The sequence below is a fragment of the Tachysurus vachellii genome, chromosome 24 (genome assembly GCF_030014155.1).
Source record: "Tachysurus vachellii isolate PV-2020 chromosome 24, HZAU_Pvac_v1, whole genome shotgun sequence".
In the NCBI taxonomy this organism is placed as follows: Eukaryota; Metazoa; Chordata; class Actinopteri; order Siluriformes; family Bagridae; genus Tachysurus; species Tachysurus vachellii.
The window spans coordinates 12,663,075-12,681,347 of record NC_083483.1 but is presented as its reverse complement, the minus strand read 5'-3'; the positions used below and the strand labels follow the sequence as shown (position 1 = coordinate 12,681,347).

The window sequence follows — 18,273 nt, the reverse complement described above, 5'->3', positions numbered from 1 at the left end:
TGCTGTGTAACGTGACACGTATACAGTGACGTCAGACTCGGCTCTGTGATGCTCTCTAGCCGGTGGAAAGACAAACCGGTTCATAGAAGGTTCGCCAGTGGAACCAACTTTGAACCAGCACCAGTGCTACACTGTAGCTCTGAACCAGCACCCGTTCTTTTTGGTGGAAAAGGGGCATACAGGATTTCATCAGGCTCTCAGGAATTTTATATGGATTTGTGCAACAATTTTTTTTCCCTAGATTTATTTTAGTTGGTTTTGGTCTCATGAACTCTTTCAGGATCTCAGAAACAATGAATCGGATTAGGTGTGTTTTCAGGACAGGGATTTAGTTTAGCTCTAAGGCTTAATTTAGCTCCAGATTCAGTACATTCGGTTCTGTGGACCAGGAACCACGTTGCCAGTCTGAAGATGGCTTCTTAGAGCAGGAGAGAAACTTCACAGAAAGACCCAGAAGTTTACAATCTATCCCAAAGCCTCTGTTGTAGTCTTCCAAATAATAAGGATGCAAGTTTAGGGACTAAGAGAGAAAAACAAACATGGAAGACAGAGTGGCAGTGAAATCTCCAAAGACGAGCCCAAATGTTTGATCTCAAGAAATTTCTGTTTAAACTGACAGGTCCAGGAAAAGAAAAATCAAGCAGCAAGCTATAAAACACCCATACAAATGTGTGTGTTGGCTTTATATCAAGGCAGGTCAAACCCACACCTAAACTGATTGAAATAGCTGACTCCAGTTAGACGCTTTTCAGGAGGTCATTACGCTTGCGGTTCAAATGTTTTTTCCATCAATTCACTTAACCGTTTAAACCGTTCGTTCAATAAAAACCCTGCGCCATAACAATAATCATCTGTGTAGTTGTCCATCATGTATAACATTATTGTTTGAACCTGGATGATGTTTCTTGGATTTAAACATCAATGAAAATCATTTAGTGTGTTATGGAACAGTGGGAAAGGTTAGACAGGAGCCTTTTTATTCGGATGCATTATATTTTCTGAACAAACTCCTTTCTTGCCAAGAAAAGCACAGTGCTTCTGAGTTAGTGTGTGACGGTGAGGTGATTTGTCTTTGTAGGTGCGCAACAAGCGGGACAACGGAACAGTAGTGCTGCTGGGCTTCCCAGCCGGACAGCCAGAAATGAAAAGCTTGTGTTGTGAAGCTGTGTACACTGGTCATGGGCGGGTGCTTACGAGGGTGTCTGGAGGTCAGGTTTGAAAAATAACAACAGCAGCAGCAGCAGCAGCAGCGTTCATGACCAGATGTAGACTAATATCTCACCAAAGAGCTGAACAATCAGGGGATGAGATCTGATTATGGGTTTTTGGACAAACAGGATTTCTGTATAAATGAAGCTCCAGGCTTTTTCAGGTTGGCTCGATGATAATAAATATCGACCAGACGTAATTAGACAATTATCTTCTTGAAAAGAATCAGATAAAAGGATGAGTAACTAAGTGAACTCTTTATTTAAAAGTCTGCTTTGCTGCGTGTTGAAACTGAAGTCAATGTCGAAGCAATGAAATCGTTGTGATAAAAATCGGAATTAAAAAAGAAATCTTTACCGAAGCAGCTTTGCCGAAAGGTTCTAGTTTAAATCTGTTCGCAACGATGCATCTGATGTTCCAGAAAAAGAAGTGTTACGGTTTAGAAATCGAACCCTTTTTCTGAGACGACTGGACCCATTGGCATTGTTTAAAGAGCTTTGTTATTTTTGTACCAGCTGTTGTATTTACACTCCTCTTAAATAATTAAATCCTTGCCACAAACAGACAAACACAGGGCAGATGTCAGGTGACACATCTGTCCTGAGCCATGGAACAGCTGCAGTCGTCCAACATCCCCTCACCGCCGCCCTTGCGAGCAGGAAAGTGTTTGCTTTCGCTTACACAGAACATGTGGGTTTTGTGTAAAACTGTGAGTTTAACCAATCAAAGGTGATAGAGTGAGTGAGTGAGTGAGTGAGTGAGTGAGTGAGTGAGTGAGTGAGAGAGAGAGAATGGAGCAAAATAATTCTATGCTAATCTATGCTGATGAAGATGCATTCTATGGGGTCAGAATTGTTTCGTTATTCTGAATAAATATACTATGATCCACAAATAAATATAAAGAGTTTCACAAATATTTTTTAAAATCAACAAATGCACAATAAGCAAACCGTAAATATATGTTACAAATTTCACAAAAAGAAATGAAATTCACAAATAAATAAAATGGGATTTGAAAAATAAAAAAAATATTTATAAATATATATTTAATTGTATTTATTTGTGAATGGCTTCCTGCTCATTTGTGAATCGCGTTTTGTGCAATTGTGAATCACTGCACGCATTTGTGGATTGCGTTCTGTGCGTTTGTGGATTTGAAACATTTCTAACGTCAAGACGTGCACAAGAATCCACAAATAGGTGGACTCCGCCCACCGTCTACTCCAGCCAATCGGACAACGGTCTCGTGGCGCTGACCAATCGTGGCACGGTCTATTGGCTATATAAATATTTATAAATATTTTTTTTATTTGCAAATCCCATTTTATTTATTTGTGAATTTCATTTCTTTTTGTGAAATGTGTAACATATATTTACAGTTTGCTTATTGTGCATTTGTTGATTTTAAAAAATATTTGTGAAACTCTTTATATTTATTTGTGGATCATAGTATATTTATTCAGAATAACGAAACAATTCTGACACCATAGCATTCTGGTATATTCCGCATTTGCAGGAAACTTGATTTGGATTTCGACAGAACATTTCTAAATGGTTGCAGTCTGTTTTTCGAGAATTTGAATGCAGCCAGATGTGTATATTTCACTTGTCCTTTCTGGTTAATCTTAGTGTTATTTCTCATTTTAGAAAAAGTCCTGTGATCCACGTTTGTCTTAGCTGCGTTCTGCCCTCTAGTGGTGAACATTTACAACGCTCATCTGGCTCCAGCGTTTCTGTCTGTGTGTGTTAGTGTGTGCGGATTTGCTCTCTCACCCGGCCAGCATTTCAAATATGAGAACCCCCAGAGCCCACCAGTCCACCGCCCGGCCATGACCTTTACTCTGGATCACCTCTGGAGCTAAATACTCAGGAGTGCCGCACAGAGTCCACGTCCTGCAGAGACAAAGAAAATGACGAAGAAACATGATTAGACACTTTTTATTTTCCCGTATAGAAATTTACACAGGACTGCAATACCCATCAGCCCCAGCGGGTCACATGACTTCAATGTCAACCCTACATTTACCTTTCAAGCGTTCAAGAGAAAAGTGTTCAATAAGCCTGGACTCATAAATATGAGTGAACATAACATACATTAACCTTTACTTTAAACTAGGGCTGCAACAAACGATTATTTTGATAATCGATTAATATAACGATTATTAGAACGATTAATCGACTAATCGTCGATTATTGTCAGTCATTGACGACTAATCAGTAAGTTTTGAACGATTATTCAGCTTTTTCAATTAGTTAAAACATTGAGTTATACATATTCTAACTATAATATAAAAAAAAGAAAATCACTTCAGCTTTTGAAATGGTTGTTTTAATGAACTTTGAGCCAACTAAACAGGTCATTCTCTTTTTAAGCACTGTTTAAATATTCTGTTATCTTTTAATTTCAAAAATTTTTTTACACAAATGAATCAGCTGCATTACAGACAAAAAAAAATGACATATATATATGTTTGAATGTAAACATCTCTTGGCAGCAGTATTAAGAGCTTCATTTGTAAAACAAGTGTTCAGTTTAATAAAAAGCAGTATGTAACAGTGTCCTTTCTGCACTGGCCTTTTTTGGATTTTCAAATAAGTGCTGAATTAAAATGAAGAAAGGTCAGCATATCAACATGTTCACGTGACAAGCTTGCTCTTTTTTGTGAGCAAATGTTTCCTGCAGCAGAGAAGATCCGTTCTGATGGAGTGGATGTGGCAGGAATGCAAAGAAAAGATCCCACACCTTGCTTGTTCGCATTCGCTTGCACTCCGTCATAATTTGCGCTTCTTTTAAAAGTTCTCTTCTACCGCATTTGTTAGAGCTGCATTACAATCTAGCCCTACAGCGCCGTAGCGGTCAAATCGCGATATTGCAGGCTCTTACATTAGGACACGTGAGAACAAACGACTACTCGACAACAAAGATATTTGTCGACAATTTTTTATTGTTTCAGCCCTACTTTAAAACACACACAATTATGTTAATGTATCACATGTCTAGTCTGGTCCCATGAACAATGTTTCTACTGAAAGGGATCAAGATAAATATATCCCACATTTCACATTAGTGTATCTGTGGCCAGCAGGGCTTTCAGTTCTAGTTAAAAACAAAAAGGATGTTTCTTCCATCTTATTTTCTGTGTAGACTGAATGGAGAGCGAGAGATTAAAGTGACGATTTGTGCCGCATATCCTCGGTTTATTAGATTTATTAGGTCCACTTGACGATTTCCTAATAAAGCGGCGAATCTGCATAGAGCACATCTCCTTCTCCCTAACTCTGAATCGGACAGTTTATTAAACACTAAACAAGTGTCGCTAATAAACTGACAGGTCTGTTTATACGGCTCAGTAACAGGGGAAAAAAACATGACACATTTATTCACCCAGGTTAAAAAGCTGACACGGGTTCTGACACAGCAAGAAAGAAAAAAGAAAGAAAGAGAGGAGAGAGAGAGAGAGAGAGAGAGAGAGAGAGAGAGAAAGAAAAAAGAGATAAATAAATTAATTAATTAATTAATAAATAAGAAAGAAAGAAAGAGTCAGAGAGATAGATAGATAGATAGATAGATAGATAGATAGATAGATAGATAGATAGATAGATAGAGGAAGAAGGAAAGAAAAAAGACAGAGAGAGAGTGAGAGAGAGTGAAAGAAAGAAAGCGGGAGGGTGAAAGAAAGAAAAAGAAAAAAAGAGAGGAGAGAGAGAGAGAGAGAGAGAGAGAGAGAGAGAGAGAGAGAGAGAAAGAAAAAAGAGAGAAATAAATAAATAAATAAATAAATAAGAAAGAAAGAAAGAAAGAAAGAAAGAAAGAGACAGAGAGATAGATAGATAGATAGATAGATAGATAGATAGATAGATAGATAGATAGATAGATAGATAGAGGAAGAAGGAAAGAAAAAAGACAGAGAGAGAGTGAGAGAGAGTGAAAGAAAGAAAGCGGGAGGGTGAAAGAAAGAAAGAAAGAAAGAACGAAAGAAAGAAAGAAAGAAAAAAGATAGATAGATAGATAGATAGATAGATAGATAGATAGATAGATAGATAGATAGATAGATAGAGGGGGAGGGAGAAAGAAAGAAAGAAAGAAAGAAAGAAAGAAAGAAAGAAAGAAAGAAAGAAAGAAAGAACACTCTTCAGCTCGACCCTACAGGTCATTGATATGCTGAGTGTTCATCACAAAGCCATTTGATTACCATCTCCACCCACTACAGCGCTCTCACATCCTCAACATCCTGCCAGTTTGATTGACAGTAGACAAGGTGGTAAATCCACAGAGAACCTCTTCACCCTACTAACTAGCGGCTTGGCGGATTTGTGTGTTTTGACAGCTGGAAGGGAAATTTGCAATTTTTGTGAGCGCAGAAGCAAAGGATCTATAGACAGAGGTATAAATATATAATACAATCTTTTAGGTACTGGAGTAACTAACCCATCAGTGAGGTGTGATATCTCATGATCATATTACTGATCTACAGTCAGTCCTACTGTACAATGTCAACCTCCAGGTAAAAAAAAAACTCATTTAGGGGGTGTGGCTTTATGCAAATCAGTCTGTGTTTAGCCAATCAGCCAGGGGAATACTTGTACCATAGCTTTTATTTAAAATAATATATTTATATTTTACAGATCATCAAAACAATGGGATTAGGTTACATGTTAGCTACGCATGCTAATACCACTAGCCCGTTTATTTTTATTCGTCTGATATCGAATAAAAAAAGCTAATGAAAGACGCGTTTTATCTCATTCTCATGCTGCTTTCGACAGCACGGAAAGCAGGAACTCTTGAAAAAAAAAAGAACCAATTTTCTTTCTAAAAGTTTAGAGTTGCAGCATCTCTGGAGTGTTTCTAGGCGACTGGATGTAATTTTTGAGAAGAGCACTCGAGTTATAATTGAGATTGTGTCCATATGGACACGGTAAGAGGGAAAAGGTCTGCTGTAAATGGTGCTCTGTAGTCATGCTGGGCTCGGCCCGGCCCCTCGGTGCTGCTTGGCCTCTGTTTCATTCTCTCAGCTGTGGGAGAACAGCTAGTGCCATCAAGATACATGTACTCGCTTAGTTGCTGTGGTGACGGTGCTTTTGTGTGTGTCCCCATGCCCCCATGACAAGCATGATGGGAAAGGTATGGAAGATAATTCTTCAGCCAGAGAGCACTATTAGATCTGACCATCCCGTCCACACACACACACACACACACACACACACACACACACACGTAGACGACATACATCATGACAATAGTCTTCCTGCTCACCCCATCACCCGCTGTGACAGAGTAATGAAAGTCTCAATTGATCGTCTCATGTGTGATGTTTCTTGTACTTTTTTCTGGCTGCAACCTTCAGACTGTTGACGGCCGCAAGCTGATAGGCTGCCGTGTACTGACACAGGACAAAGAAACTGGGAAATAATAAACATTTCAAACGGTCACTGAAAAGGAATCCTAATTTGAAAGAGACTCAAAGAAGACAAAAATACGTCTGTGATTGGTCGTCTGCCATGTCAGTCAAACTAAATGGTTTTTAATCGACGAAACAATTGTTTTTTTTTAGATGGTTAACTGGTATTATTAACCCTTTAATCATATCCCAGTACAAGCTACACTATAGATGTCAAACTCAAGTGACTCATACAGCATTTTCAGTCAAGACATAAAAGAAAAAGAAAAAAAAAAAAGGTTGATAGCAGTTTCAGGACAGATAATGACCTGAAGTAGCTCAGAAGATGTGGTGATTATCTGGCAAACCGCATGACGACAGCCAACAATATATGACTATACAGTATGATCAAACTCCTATCTAAACAGCACTCGCCATAACACACAGCAGTCACCGGGTGGCAGTATTAATACAGTACAGAATTCGATAGTCACCTTCTCGGTGCTGCTAGTTTCAGAATCTGGGTCAGTTGCACAATGGAGAACAGCCTTCTCCGAATCTACTCCACAGTCTGTAATGGGCAAAAATTAAATCTCTGCCAAATATATGTACATGCCACATGGATCAGCTTGTGCACCGAAAACACACACAGCTTTTTTTCCCCGGGTTTTTTTTTTCTTCTTTTTTTTTTAAACTTCAGCGATACTTCCAGTTGCCCTGCTGGTCCTGTTGGTGGAGTTTTCAATTTCACCAAGGTTATTTGGTTCCTGCTGCCTCTCTCTTCAGGGATAAATAACAGTGAAGGCAGACAGGGCGAGCATACAAGCCATGAAAGAGTCTTTCTTTCTACTCGTTATTACGTCTAGGTTGATCGGTATGACAACTTTCGATGCTTTCTAAGATATCTGCTGATGTTCAGTTTTCTACCAATGTCTGTGTATTGTAACCATTATTAGTTATTACTAAGTTAAAACTGTAAATGACTTGGGGGTCACGGTGGCTTAGTGGTTAGCACGTTCGCCTCACACCTCCAGGGTTGGGGGTTCGATTCCCACCTCCACCTTGTGTGTGTGGAGTTTGCATGTTCTCCCCGTGCCTCAGGGGTTTCCTCTGGGTACTCCGGTTTCCTCCCCCGGTCCAAAGACATGCATGGTAGGTTGATTGGCATCTCTGGAAAATTGTCCGTAGTGTGTGATTGCGTGAGTGAATGAGTGTGTGTGTGTGTGTGCCCTGCGATGGGTTGGCACTCCGTCCAGGGTGTATCCTGCCTTGATGCCCGATGACGCCTGAGATAGGCGCAGGCTCCCCGTGACCCGAGGTAGTTCGGATAAGCGGTAGAAAATGAGTGAGTGTAAATGACTTTTTATATTTGTGTCACACACAGACACAATTAATGTCACTAAACAGCGGTCTAATTTTAATTCCAAAATTGAAAAATCAAATTATTTATAGATCTGTAGGTTGACGGCGTACAATATTACATTGGTGGAGTAAGTAATAAGCATGAGTCAATATGCCAAGTTTTCTGGCAATCATACGAATGAATCCACGAAGTGTTTACATTCCTATAACGGTGCGGTGACGATTACGGTCAACCGCTGTTGCTAGGCAACCACAAAACCACTCTGACCACAAACTAGCTATGACTGAAGGCTCAGTTTTATCGCGCCAACATAGCCAGGAAGTATAAACTATAAACGATGTGAAGGCGAAATGACAATAAAAACGTGACAGGAATGTTGAGAATATTAGCATTTTCCTCAGATGTGTTAATAAATTACACAGACACTTGTTGAGCATGACTGAAATTGCAATGTAAACACACACTTAGCGTTGATTGCTACCTGAATTTCTCTGGGATTCACCAGAGAGGGCCGGTCCATTTGAACGAGTTGTAAAGCAAATAATTATAAAATCGTGACGTATTTTCACAGCGTTAAAGGAACGTTATGTTTGCAACCATTTTCAAGCCTTTACTCAGGACTCGGTTTGGAAATGTTTGTCTGACTATTGCTTTATTTGTTGAAAAAAAAAAAAAAACTGCAAGATCTTTGTAGTGACTGACAGCAAGATCTTTGTAGTGATTCCTGAAGACTTTAGGATTGATGGGGAAAAACACACCAAGGACACAAATAGAACCCAAACAACTCAGTAAGGAGCTCTGAAACTGCTGGAAGCAAGGACGAAAATAAAAGCAAGACATAGGTAGTTATTAGGATGAAACAGTTTCTACAGTACGTCAGGCTTGCCAAACCCATCCACCCCTGGAGATCTATTATGTTTCACTCAAACGCTAAATAATAGAGGTCGTGCGAAGCTTGTTCAGAATTGGCTCTATAATGCTAAACTGCTGGAGGACAAATTTGAGAGGATTTCTTTTAGACATAAAACAATGCTCTGATATTGTCGCTAGGCAGTTGATCTGTATGTGTAAGTGTGTGTCGGCGTACCGGTCGGAAAGTTTCTTGGCGAAGCCAAAGTCGGTGAGGCGGATGTGGCCTTCTGTGTCCAGCAGGATGTTCTCGGGTTTCAGGTCCCTGTAGACGATCTCTTTGGAGTGCAGGTACTCGATGGCACACACTATTTCGGCTGAGTAGAAGAGTCCAGTGCCGTTGCTGAAGCGGCCACGGTTGCGCAGGTAGCTGAACAGCTCGCCGCCGGGCACATAGTCCAATAACATGTACAGGAAGCGCTCGTCGTGGTGCGTCCAAAACCTGTCCACAGAAACGTGGCTTGTGATAGCAGAATACACAAAACACACACTCAGCGACTTTAGAAACACATGTCAACACATATACAAAGGGAAGGTGCTCAATGAGATCTTGTGGATAGCTTAGAAATGAACCCAGGGAACTAGGTAGGGTGTATACAGCTATTATGCTGCACTATTAATTATTAATTATCAAGCCATTTATGATTTGGCCTAAGAGTTTCTTTGGTGTGTTTGAAATCCAAGTCGCACTCACAGCCGGATGAGGAAGGGATGGTTCACCTCCGTCAGAACCTCCTTCTCGTTATGAACGTGCTGCTCCTGTTTTAATCGGATGACGTCTGGAATCTTCATGGCTTTCAGGGCAAAGAAACTCCTCGTCTTCTTGTCCTTGACCAGAAAAACTCTCCCGAACGTCCCTGTGCCTGTCAAAGAGACACATACACAGTAAAGGGCATGAGAGCTGCTATTAGATGATTAGTTTTACGACCCGTCCACCTTCCCAAGGCGTCTGATCATTATCTGATAACTCGGCACTTTCTCAACATCTTGTGTAGTAATCAAAAGAGGAAAAAACAAAAAAACAAAAAAAAAAACACTTTCAACAGTGTGCTTAACCTCTACTCAAATGTCTAGCAGAGAATCACAGGAACAATAGCTCCAACACTGTAAACACTCGCAGCTCACACAGTTCAACGTGCTGTAAATGACATTAGCCCGTGCTTTTAAAAGCTTCAGAAAGGAAGCCGTCACCGAACCCCTGGCTTTGTATAAATCTCTGGCGACAAAAGGCGATTCCGTCTCCGTGCTCACTCAGACATCACGCCTGAACAATTATCCCTTTCTTCTCTGACATGGTTCACTTTGGGTTAAAGGTCTAACACAATAGTCAGGTAGATGAACAAACAAAGAACAAGCTAGTAGTGCTAGCTAAAGAAAGAAGGTCGGAATCAAAAAAAAAAACCTGTATAACTGAATAGAAAAATTAATTATAGAGCGTCAATGAAATAAGTGAAGAACAAAACCCACTGAAGTGTGCGGGTCTGGGAAGGTTAATATATACTGTTAGCACCATGAAGATGAGTTTTATCCAATGACCGCACATCCTGAGGTGTTGTATTCCTTTAACACCAAATGAAGAATTTCCAGTAGAATTTCTCATGACTGTTACAAAGCACTGACACTGGATGCCCTTTTCAAAGAGTCAGGTCAAGTCAAGTCAACTTTATTTATAGAGCACATTTAAAAACAACAGCTGTTGGCCAAAGTGCTGTACAGAATTTAAGCATATAATAAAATACAAAATGCAAAAGTCAACATAGGACACAACAACAGATAATAGACTAAGGTTATACCAGTGAGCTTACCTATGATCGTACGCAACAGTAAAAAGATACGTTTTAAGAAGAGACTTAAAATCTGCGTATGTTGGTGCTGTTCTTATACTGTATAGGGTGGTAACTTGTTCCATAACTGTGGAGCAGCCACTGAAAAGGCGCGATCACCTTTCCATTTCAGTCGAGTCCTAGGAACAGTCAACTGAAGACTACCAGTTGCCCGAAGTTCCCTAGAGAAATTACATTGTAACAGAAGGAGATCAGAGATATAGGATGGAGCCAATCCATGGAGACCCTTACAGACAAACAGCAGTGTCTTAAAATGAATACGGAATTTAACTGGAAGCCAGTGAAGAGAGATCATCACTGGTGAAATATGTTCCCTCTTCCTTGTTCCAGTTAACAATAGCAACAATTAGCAGCAGCATTTTGGACAAGTTGAAGACGAGACAATAGAGACTGTGAAACACCCAAGTACAGTACATTACAATAATCTAATCTGGATGAAAAAAAGAGACGTAATAAGCCTTAACTGGCATGACGATGTTAAAGCAGTAATTCAGATTTACGCATTACAGTATAAGACAATGCCCAATGCTTTGATCTGATAGGTCACTGTTGCTTTTTCCTATTTAGACTTGCCTCGATGTTGTAAAAGATGTGTACATCTTCATACTACTGACCTCTAGTGAAGATAATTAGTGGCTGTCCGTCTACTTATGTTGCACAGGCAATCGACTATTTGTATAAAAGTGTGAAAGAAGTGGAGAAGGGTTTGGGATGTTGGAGAGGGTGGACACCTTTTTCGGCGTCCGTCTCTCCGTGCAAACAAAAGCACCGTCACCACAGCAACTAAGCGAGTACGTGTATCTTGATGGCGCTAGTCGCTCTCCCACAGCTGAGAGAATGAAACAGAGGCCAAGCAGCACAGAGGGACCGGGGCGAGCCCAGCATGACTACAGAGCACCATTTACAGCAGACCTTTTCCCTCTTACCGTGTCCATATGGACATGGAGAGAGAAAGAAAGAGACAGAGAGAGAGAGACAGAGAGAGATATGGAACAATAGAGATCAATTCAGAGAGACAGAGAAAGCGAGTACCATGGAGAGAACGATAGAGAGATGGAACCATAGGGTGAGAGAGAGAGAGAGAGAGAAAGAGAGTGTGTGCTTGCGAGATAAGTGTATGGAGACTGTTGGCGGCTCCCATACAGAGGACCATGTTGAGTAGGAGATTCAACACTACACACATGATCTAGTGCGAGAGTGAGGTCGACCTGGACTTCCTAAAATAATACATGCTAAGCAAAGCTTCAAGGAGCTACTTACATGCCCAGGTTTTATTTCCAGTAAACATACGAGTTAACCTTTAACTGAGGCACACAATGCACTTAGTTAATTAATTACTATTAATAAGCAATAATTCGAAATGATTATGCAGTTAACACAGCAGGAACACTGCATGCTCTGGTTTGTTTGTTTTCTACCACAACAATTTTCCAATGACGCGTTGTACTTTTTATCCATATGTATAGTTTCACTAAATTTTGCAGAACAGGTACATATCGATCTTCACTTTCGTTATGGTGACATGGAAATACCGCTTGGGCTGTTGCTAGGAATCCCCCAAGCCCTTTGTATCAGAAAGTGTAAAGTGGTACTGATACTAGAAGTCATAGAGAGCACCCATGGAGCAGAAAGGGTCAAGGGCCTTGTTCAAGGGCCCAACAGCGGCAGCTTGGCAGTGCTATGGCTTTAACCCCCCCTGTCCTCCAATCAACAACCCAGAGCCATAACCACTTGAGCCACCACTGACTTCTGGTTGCCAGGACAGAACTCGAGGCGAGACTCTGCTGTGTGATCTGAACTTATATGAAACGTCTGAGACATTCTTCACCAGTGTGCATGGAGATGTTTCAAATTGAATGAATCATAAATGATCGTGGTTTGGATATTGTTTCTAAATCTGTAAATCGAACGTGACATAAATTGTCCAATCTGTATTTTTATTAAAAAGTCAATCGTGTTCATGGTCTGATGAATGCTGGCAAGTCTAATTACAGTAGGCTTGAGAACAAATTGTGTGTAATGAATTTGTTGATGTAACTTAAGATTAAAATTCATGTATTTGGATACATTCCCTTGTTCAACACATAGGAGGATCACTTCTTGGTTAGTGGTTATATGACATCCGATCTCAAAACAAACAACCGAATCCACACAGAGTAAACAGTAATTTAAGACTCAGGATGTCCGGGAGTCTTCAATCTTCTTACACACTACAGGATGCCTTAGAAATGTTAACTCTGGGGTGCTAATAGTTTTGAAAACAGTGGCAAAACTTGCTTTACTTTACTAGGTCTTTACTAGTTTAATAGCGGACAAGTTACTTTAAAAACTGAATCTGAGAACATGAGAATCTCCCCATGCTTACATTTAAAATAATCACTCAATGTTATGAAGGGTGCCAATACTTCTGGAGTTAACTGTGGTGTGTAACTTCATTGCTAGCCAGTATCTAACCGACGCAAGTATGTATGACATGCTAAATGTGACAAGAGTGAAAAATAACAAAATGTTGAAAAAGAGTAAATAATCTGTTTACCATTACTCATACGCATTTCCTAATCCGCCAGGTCCCGCTCGTCTAGACACGTTTCAAATTGAAATAAATCCAGTTAAAATTAAACCCAATCAACTGGGAAAGTGCTGACTGTTTCCTTAAACAGCTCTCCAAATGGCCTTCCTAGACAAAACAATATTGTTCTCCGAACTTCTCAGACTCTCGGATTTCTCGTTCACGTCTCAGACATTCCTACCTGTTTACACATAACCCCAATAACACGAACAATGCGCTTCGCCATGGAGACTATCGACGGACCATTCCAGCACCATGAGAAAGCTCTGTGTGGAGTGCAAATACAGAACCTGATTATCAGCAGGAATTTTGGGACGCAACATTTTTCACGAACGGCAGTAAAGAGAAAATCCTTCGATGGGCAAGCAAGAGAGATAAATAACATGTGTCTAAAGCTGTAAGCAGCAGCACATGAGATTATGAGTGAGCTCATTTAGTTCATGTGACTGAATAAAAGAAATTTGCTGACTAATATTATATATATATATATATATATATATATATATATATATATATATATATATATATATATATATATATATATATATATATATATATATATATATGCAAACACACACACACACTATAGTGCACAGAAGTTGGCAACTTTTGCAGTGTCAATAGCAACAGACCTCCAAACGTCATGTAACCTTCAGATTAGCTCAAGAACAGTGCGTAGTGAGTTTAGGGAATGGGTTTCCATGGCCGAGCAGCTGCAACCAAGCCTTACATCACTAAGTGCAATGCAAAGTGTCGGATGCAGTGGTGTAAAGCACGCAGCCACTGGACTCTGGAAAAGTGGAGGCGTGTTCTCTAGAGTGACAAACCACACGCTTCTCTGTCTGGCAATCCGATGGACGAGTCTGGGTTTGGGGGGTGCCAGGAGAACAGTACTTGCCTGACTGCATTGTGCCATGTGTAAAGTTTGGTGAAGGAGGGATTATGGTGTGGGGTTGTTTTTCAGTGGTTGGGCTTGACCTCTTAGTTCTAAATGAACTTCAGCATACCAAGATATTTTGAACAATTTCATGCTCCCAACTTTGTGGCCCCTTCCTGTTCCAACATGACTGCGCACCAGTGCACAAAACAAACGTCCATAAAGACATGGATGAGCAGGTTTGGTGTGGAGGAACTTAATTGGCCTGCACCACAACCCAGAAGAACACCTTTTTTGGCTGAAGTAGAGTGGAGACTGCGAGCCAGGCCTTCTCGTCCAACATCAATGCGCTTCTAGAGGAATGGTCAAAAATTCCCATTAAGACACTGATAAACATTGTGGAAAGCGTTCCCAGAAGAGTTTAAGCTGTAATAGCTGCACTGCAAAGTGCAGGCCAACTCCATATTAAACCCTATGGATTAAGAATAAAATGTCATTAAAGTTCATGTAAATGTAAAGGCAGACGTCCCAAAACCTTTGGATATATAATGTAGAGTTTGACTTTATTCAAATAACTCTAACAATAAATCTGCTCTTTAAGTAGTCACCTGTGAGGACACTCTTTCTTTGGGATCGAAGCAGAGTTCGGCTAATTTCTGAGGTGATTTTTTTTTTTTTAGCTTGCAAGAAGTTGCCTTGTAGACGAAAGAACGTTAGCAAAAAACCGAACAAGCACATTGGGAATATCAACATTTCTCTCAGATGCCTTGAAACATTACTAAGAAAAAACACCACACGGTAACTGCACATAGCACGGACTGCTAACTGAATCTTCACAGACATATTGAAAAACAACCCCGTTTCAGATCATCTCCTCTCAGAATATTGCAGGAATATTATTTTTTATAACATTACAGTCTAACTTTCTCAGAATTCGACGTGATATATTTTATCCTACACGGTTTTGAATCGTTTTCTTCATCTGTGTGAGCACTAACTTGTAAATGTTCTCTAATAAAAAAAGGACCCTTTTCATTATTCCATTAAAAAATCATGAGATGCAAATTTCATATCGTTATAAACACTACAACATGGCTTCGAGCAACTTCCATTCAATAAAAGATTCATTATGTTGAAACACAGTCGCGTTACTTCAATGGAGCCTTCATTTTAATTTATTCTGGTGGGTGGACATAATTTTTCCACTTAATAAATGATGCACAAACGCTGTACAGCTAGAAACAAAAACTCTCAGAAAGGCAGACGCAAATCCGACTGAACCGCAGAATATTTTCCTGGTCAATTCCAAGCAACGTGGGTCATTCTTAAAACTAAACACGCCCGTTAATACCGCAGTGACCGTCCTAATCCGTTTGGCAAACGTTTTTTTTTTCCCAAGGATCTCCTAAACAGCACTGTCTTCCTCAACTGGTCCATGTGTGTGTGCTTGTAGCAGACGTTTCCCAGTACCACCCAGTTCCTGTCTGACAGCTATTTCCATATTTATATAGTGTTACAGAAAAGCTTCCTTATATCCTGGAGAACGTTACCTCAGCTTTCTCGAAATTGTAAATCATAAAAGCGTGACGCATCGCTTCTCCGCCGCACCTACAATCTGCTGTGATTCATGTCAAGCCAAAAAATGAGGGAGCGGTAGATACAGCTGATTCATGAAAATGACCTCTTTCTTAATCATGGTAATGTTAAAATCTGTAACAAGACCGTTGAGATGAGAGCGTAACTGATTCGTCACAGGCTGTAAATCCGTGGCGTCCGAGCACAGAGTCAGCAAATTGGATTTTTTATGCTAGGCCTAATGCTGTACGCTTGTCATTCTGCTGCGGTTCAGCTGGAGGTCTCCGAGTTATATCCTTTAAAAACTATTTTTTCCTCCACAGTGGAATTCCCCACACGCATCCATTAACATCGAATTACTTGGCAGATGCGTTTATTCAGTGTGATTAACAAATGAGTCAGAATTAAATGCAAGCGTATTAATCAGAGCTCTCTGTTGTGTGTTTTTCTCTCAGTTGATAACCTTAACAAGGAATTTTAATGGTTGAAGATAAACACCTTCATATTTTAGCTGCTTCTGAACAAACACTAACTTCATGCTAACTTTAGTTTATTTAACATGCTAATTCCACTTGAACCGCTATGCGTCACTGAGTAAAAGCAAAAAAATATAAAAACATTTTTTTTTTTGATAAACTTTACCTACTGCATATTTAAGAACACAAAGTCCTGTCACTCCTTCTAAAAATTCCACGTTCATATTACAGAAACAAAAAAAATTTGAATGATAGCGAATTGATCGAATAAAAGCGTTCTGTGTAATATATGCCGTCAAATTACTTTAATTTCAGAGACGCCACGAATGAAAATGACCTCGTGTTCATTTTATGACATGCTGCGAGTTTAGGCTGAGAGGCAAATGAGCTGGTTGAACATTTGAAGGTTATGGAATAGGCAGAGTAGCATCGTTTGAGCAGCATCATTTATTTTCAGTCTATATAAGCTTTAGAACACCACACACACACACACACACACACACACACACACAAAAGCGTCAGTGCTTACGGCAGTAAAACAGCATCGTTATCATCAAACCTCTTTAAACAGGTAGAGAACATGTTAGCACTAGCAAGTACGAAACTGTGACATAACTTATATATACAGTGTGTGCGTGGTGCATATGTGTGTAGGTGTTTGTGTGTGTGTGTGCGAGATTGTGTGTGTAGGTGTTTGTGTGTGTGACTGTGTGTGTATATGTGTGTAGGTGTTTGAGTGCGTGTGATTGTGTGTATGTGTGAGATTGTGTGTGTGTGTGTGTGTGTGTGTGTATCCTAACATGACCTAGATCCCATCCCTCAGACCCTAGAGGAGGGGCTGTCCTTTCAAATTCACACACCACTGACCAAAGAGGCCACAAGGAGTACCACTACCACACACACACACACACACACACAAATAACATGACTAAAAATAATTTGTCTACAGTGTCAGCATGCTTCTCTCTCTGTTCTGTCTCTACTTGAGTCACTGTTTCAGTTCTACTTACATTTTCATAATACTTTCAAACAAAAATATTTAAACAAAATGCCACATTTTATTGTTTGCATCTAAGTCCTACGTTTAGAGGCTATTTTCCGAAATATTTTGGGAAGATAAACCTATGAGAGGAGGTCTGTCATTAGGAGGTCAGGAATCAGGAGGTTTAGCATTAAGCTAACTCCAGAGGCTTCCTCACAGAGCTGTTTTGTTGTTGCGTCATTATTTCTGTGAAGAAAATCTGAAGGAAATCTCAGATACAGGAACGGTCTGTAAATAAAAATCGGTCACTCAAGTTCAACATTAAAATGGTGTTCCTGCTCTCCTGTGAATAGTGTCCTCTAATGTTAATTATCTGTCTGTAAAATTATAATCTTATTAACATTTGAAGGGAATTTGAACATATTTCCTGATGACTGTTTACTAAAACATGGCTCATGTGGACTTTCAGTCAAAGCCACATCAGGCAATTGTTTTTTATTCTTTCATAAGATAAATGCTGTTGTATTTTCCTTTACTCAGAGTTGCTCTGACGTCTTGAATCGCTTTTAAGATAAGATTCCTAGTTGGGGCTTTTTAAATTGTTGAAAATTGGAGACTTTGAAAAGAGAAAGAATTGTTGTTGCACTTCACCACAAGAGCTTCTATGTTTTTCACTCATTCTCAGAAAGACTTTACACACAGACACGCAAATGCACAAAGAATATGGCTTTTTAACACTTGTGGCAACGGAGCGTGAACGTGGCGAATGAAACTAATTAAAAGGTGTTGGAGCTGCGATTATGGTGAGGAAGTCTCTCTTCTGAGTAGGAGGAAATGTCAGCACCCAGAAACACTGTTGCTGAAAAACTCACATCACTAACATGTCTAAAAATATGGTGAATTTATCACCTCTGAGACCCTGTTAGAACAGCGCATCTCAATGAGACTTCGGAAGAATGAGCTCACAACAGGTCGCTTTTAATTCAAATTATTAAAACCGAATTGTTCTAGAACTTGTTTTTTATTTTAAAAAGTTTACTTGCAAAAGTTATAAATCATTTTCAAATATTTTTGTAACCACATCCAGC

General features: G+C 39.8%; 1 protein-coding gene across 1 annotated transcript in view; it reads right to left on the bottom strand.

Moving 5' to 3' along the window:
- prkx (protein kinase X-linked) overlaps nt 1–18,273 on the bottom strand; it is a 37,071-nt gene that overhangs the window by 15,968 nt on the left and 2,830 nt on the right. The window contains exons 2-4 of the mRNA XM_060860428.1: nt 9,557–9,725; nt 9,041–9,304; nt 2,983–3,102 (exon numbers count right to left, since the gene is read on the bottom strand). Of these exons, the coding sequence (XP_060716411.1) occupies nt 2,983–3,102; nt 9,041–9,304; nt 9,557–9,725 (553 nt within the window). The remainder of the gene's footprint in view (nt 1–2,982; nt 3,103–9,040; nt 9,305–9,556; nt 9,726–18,273) is intronic.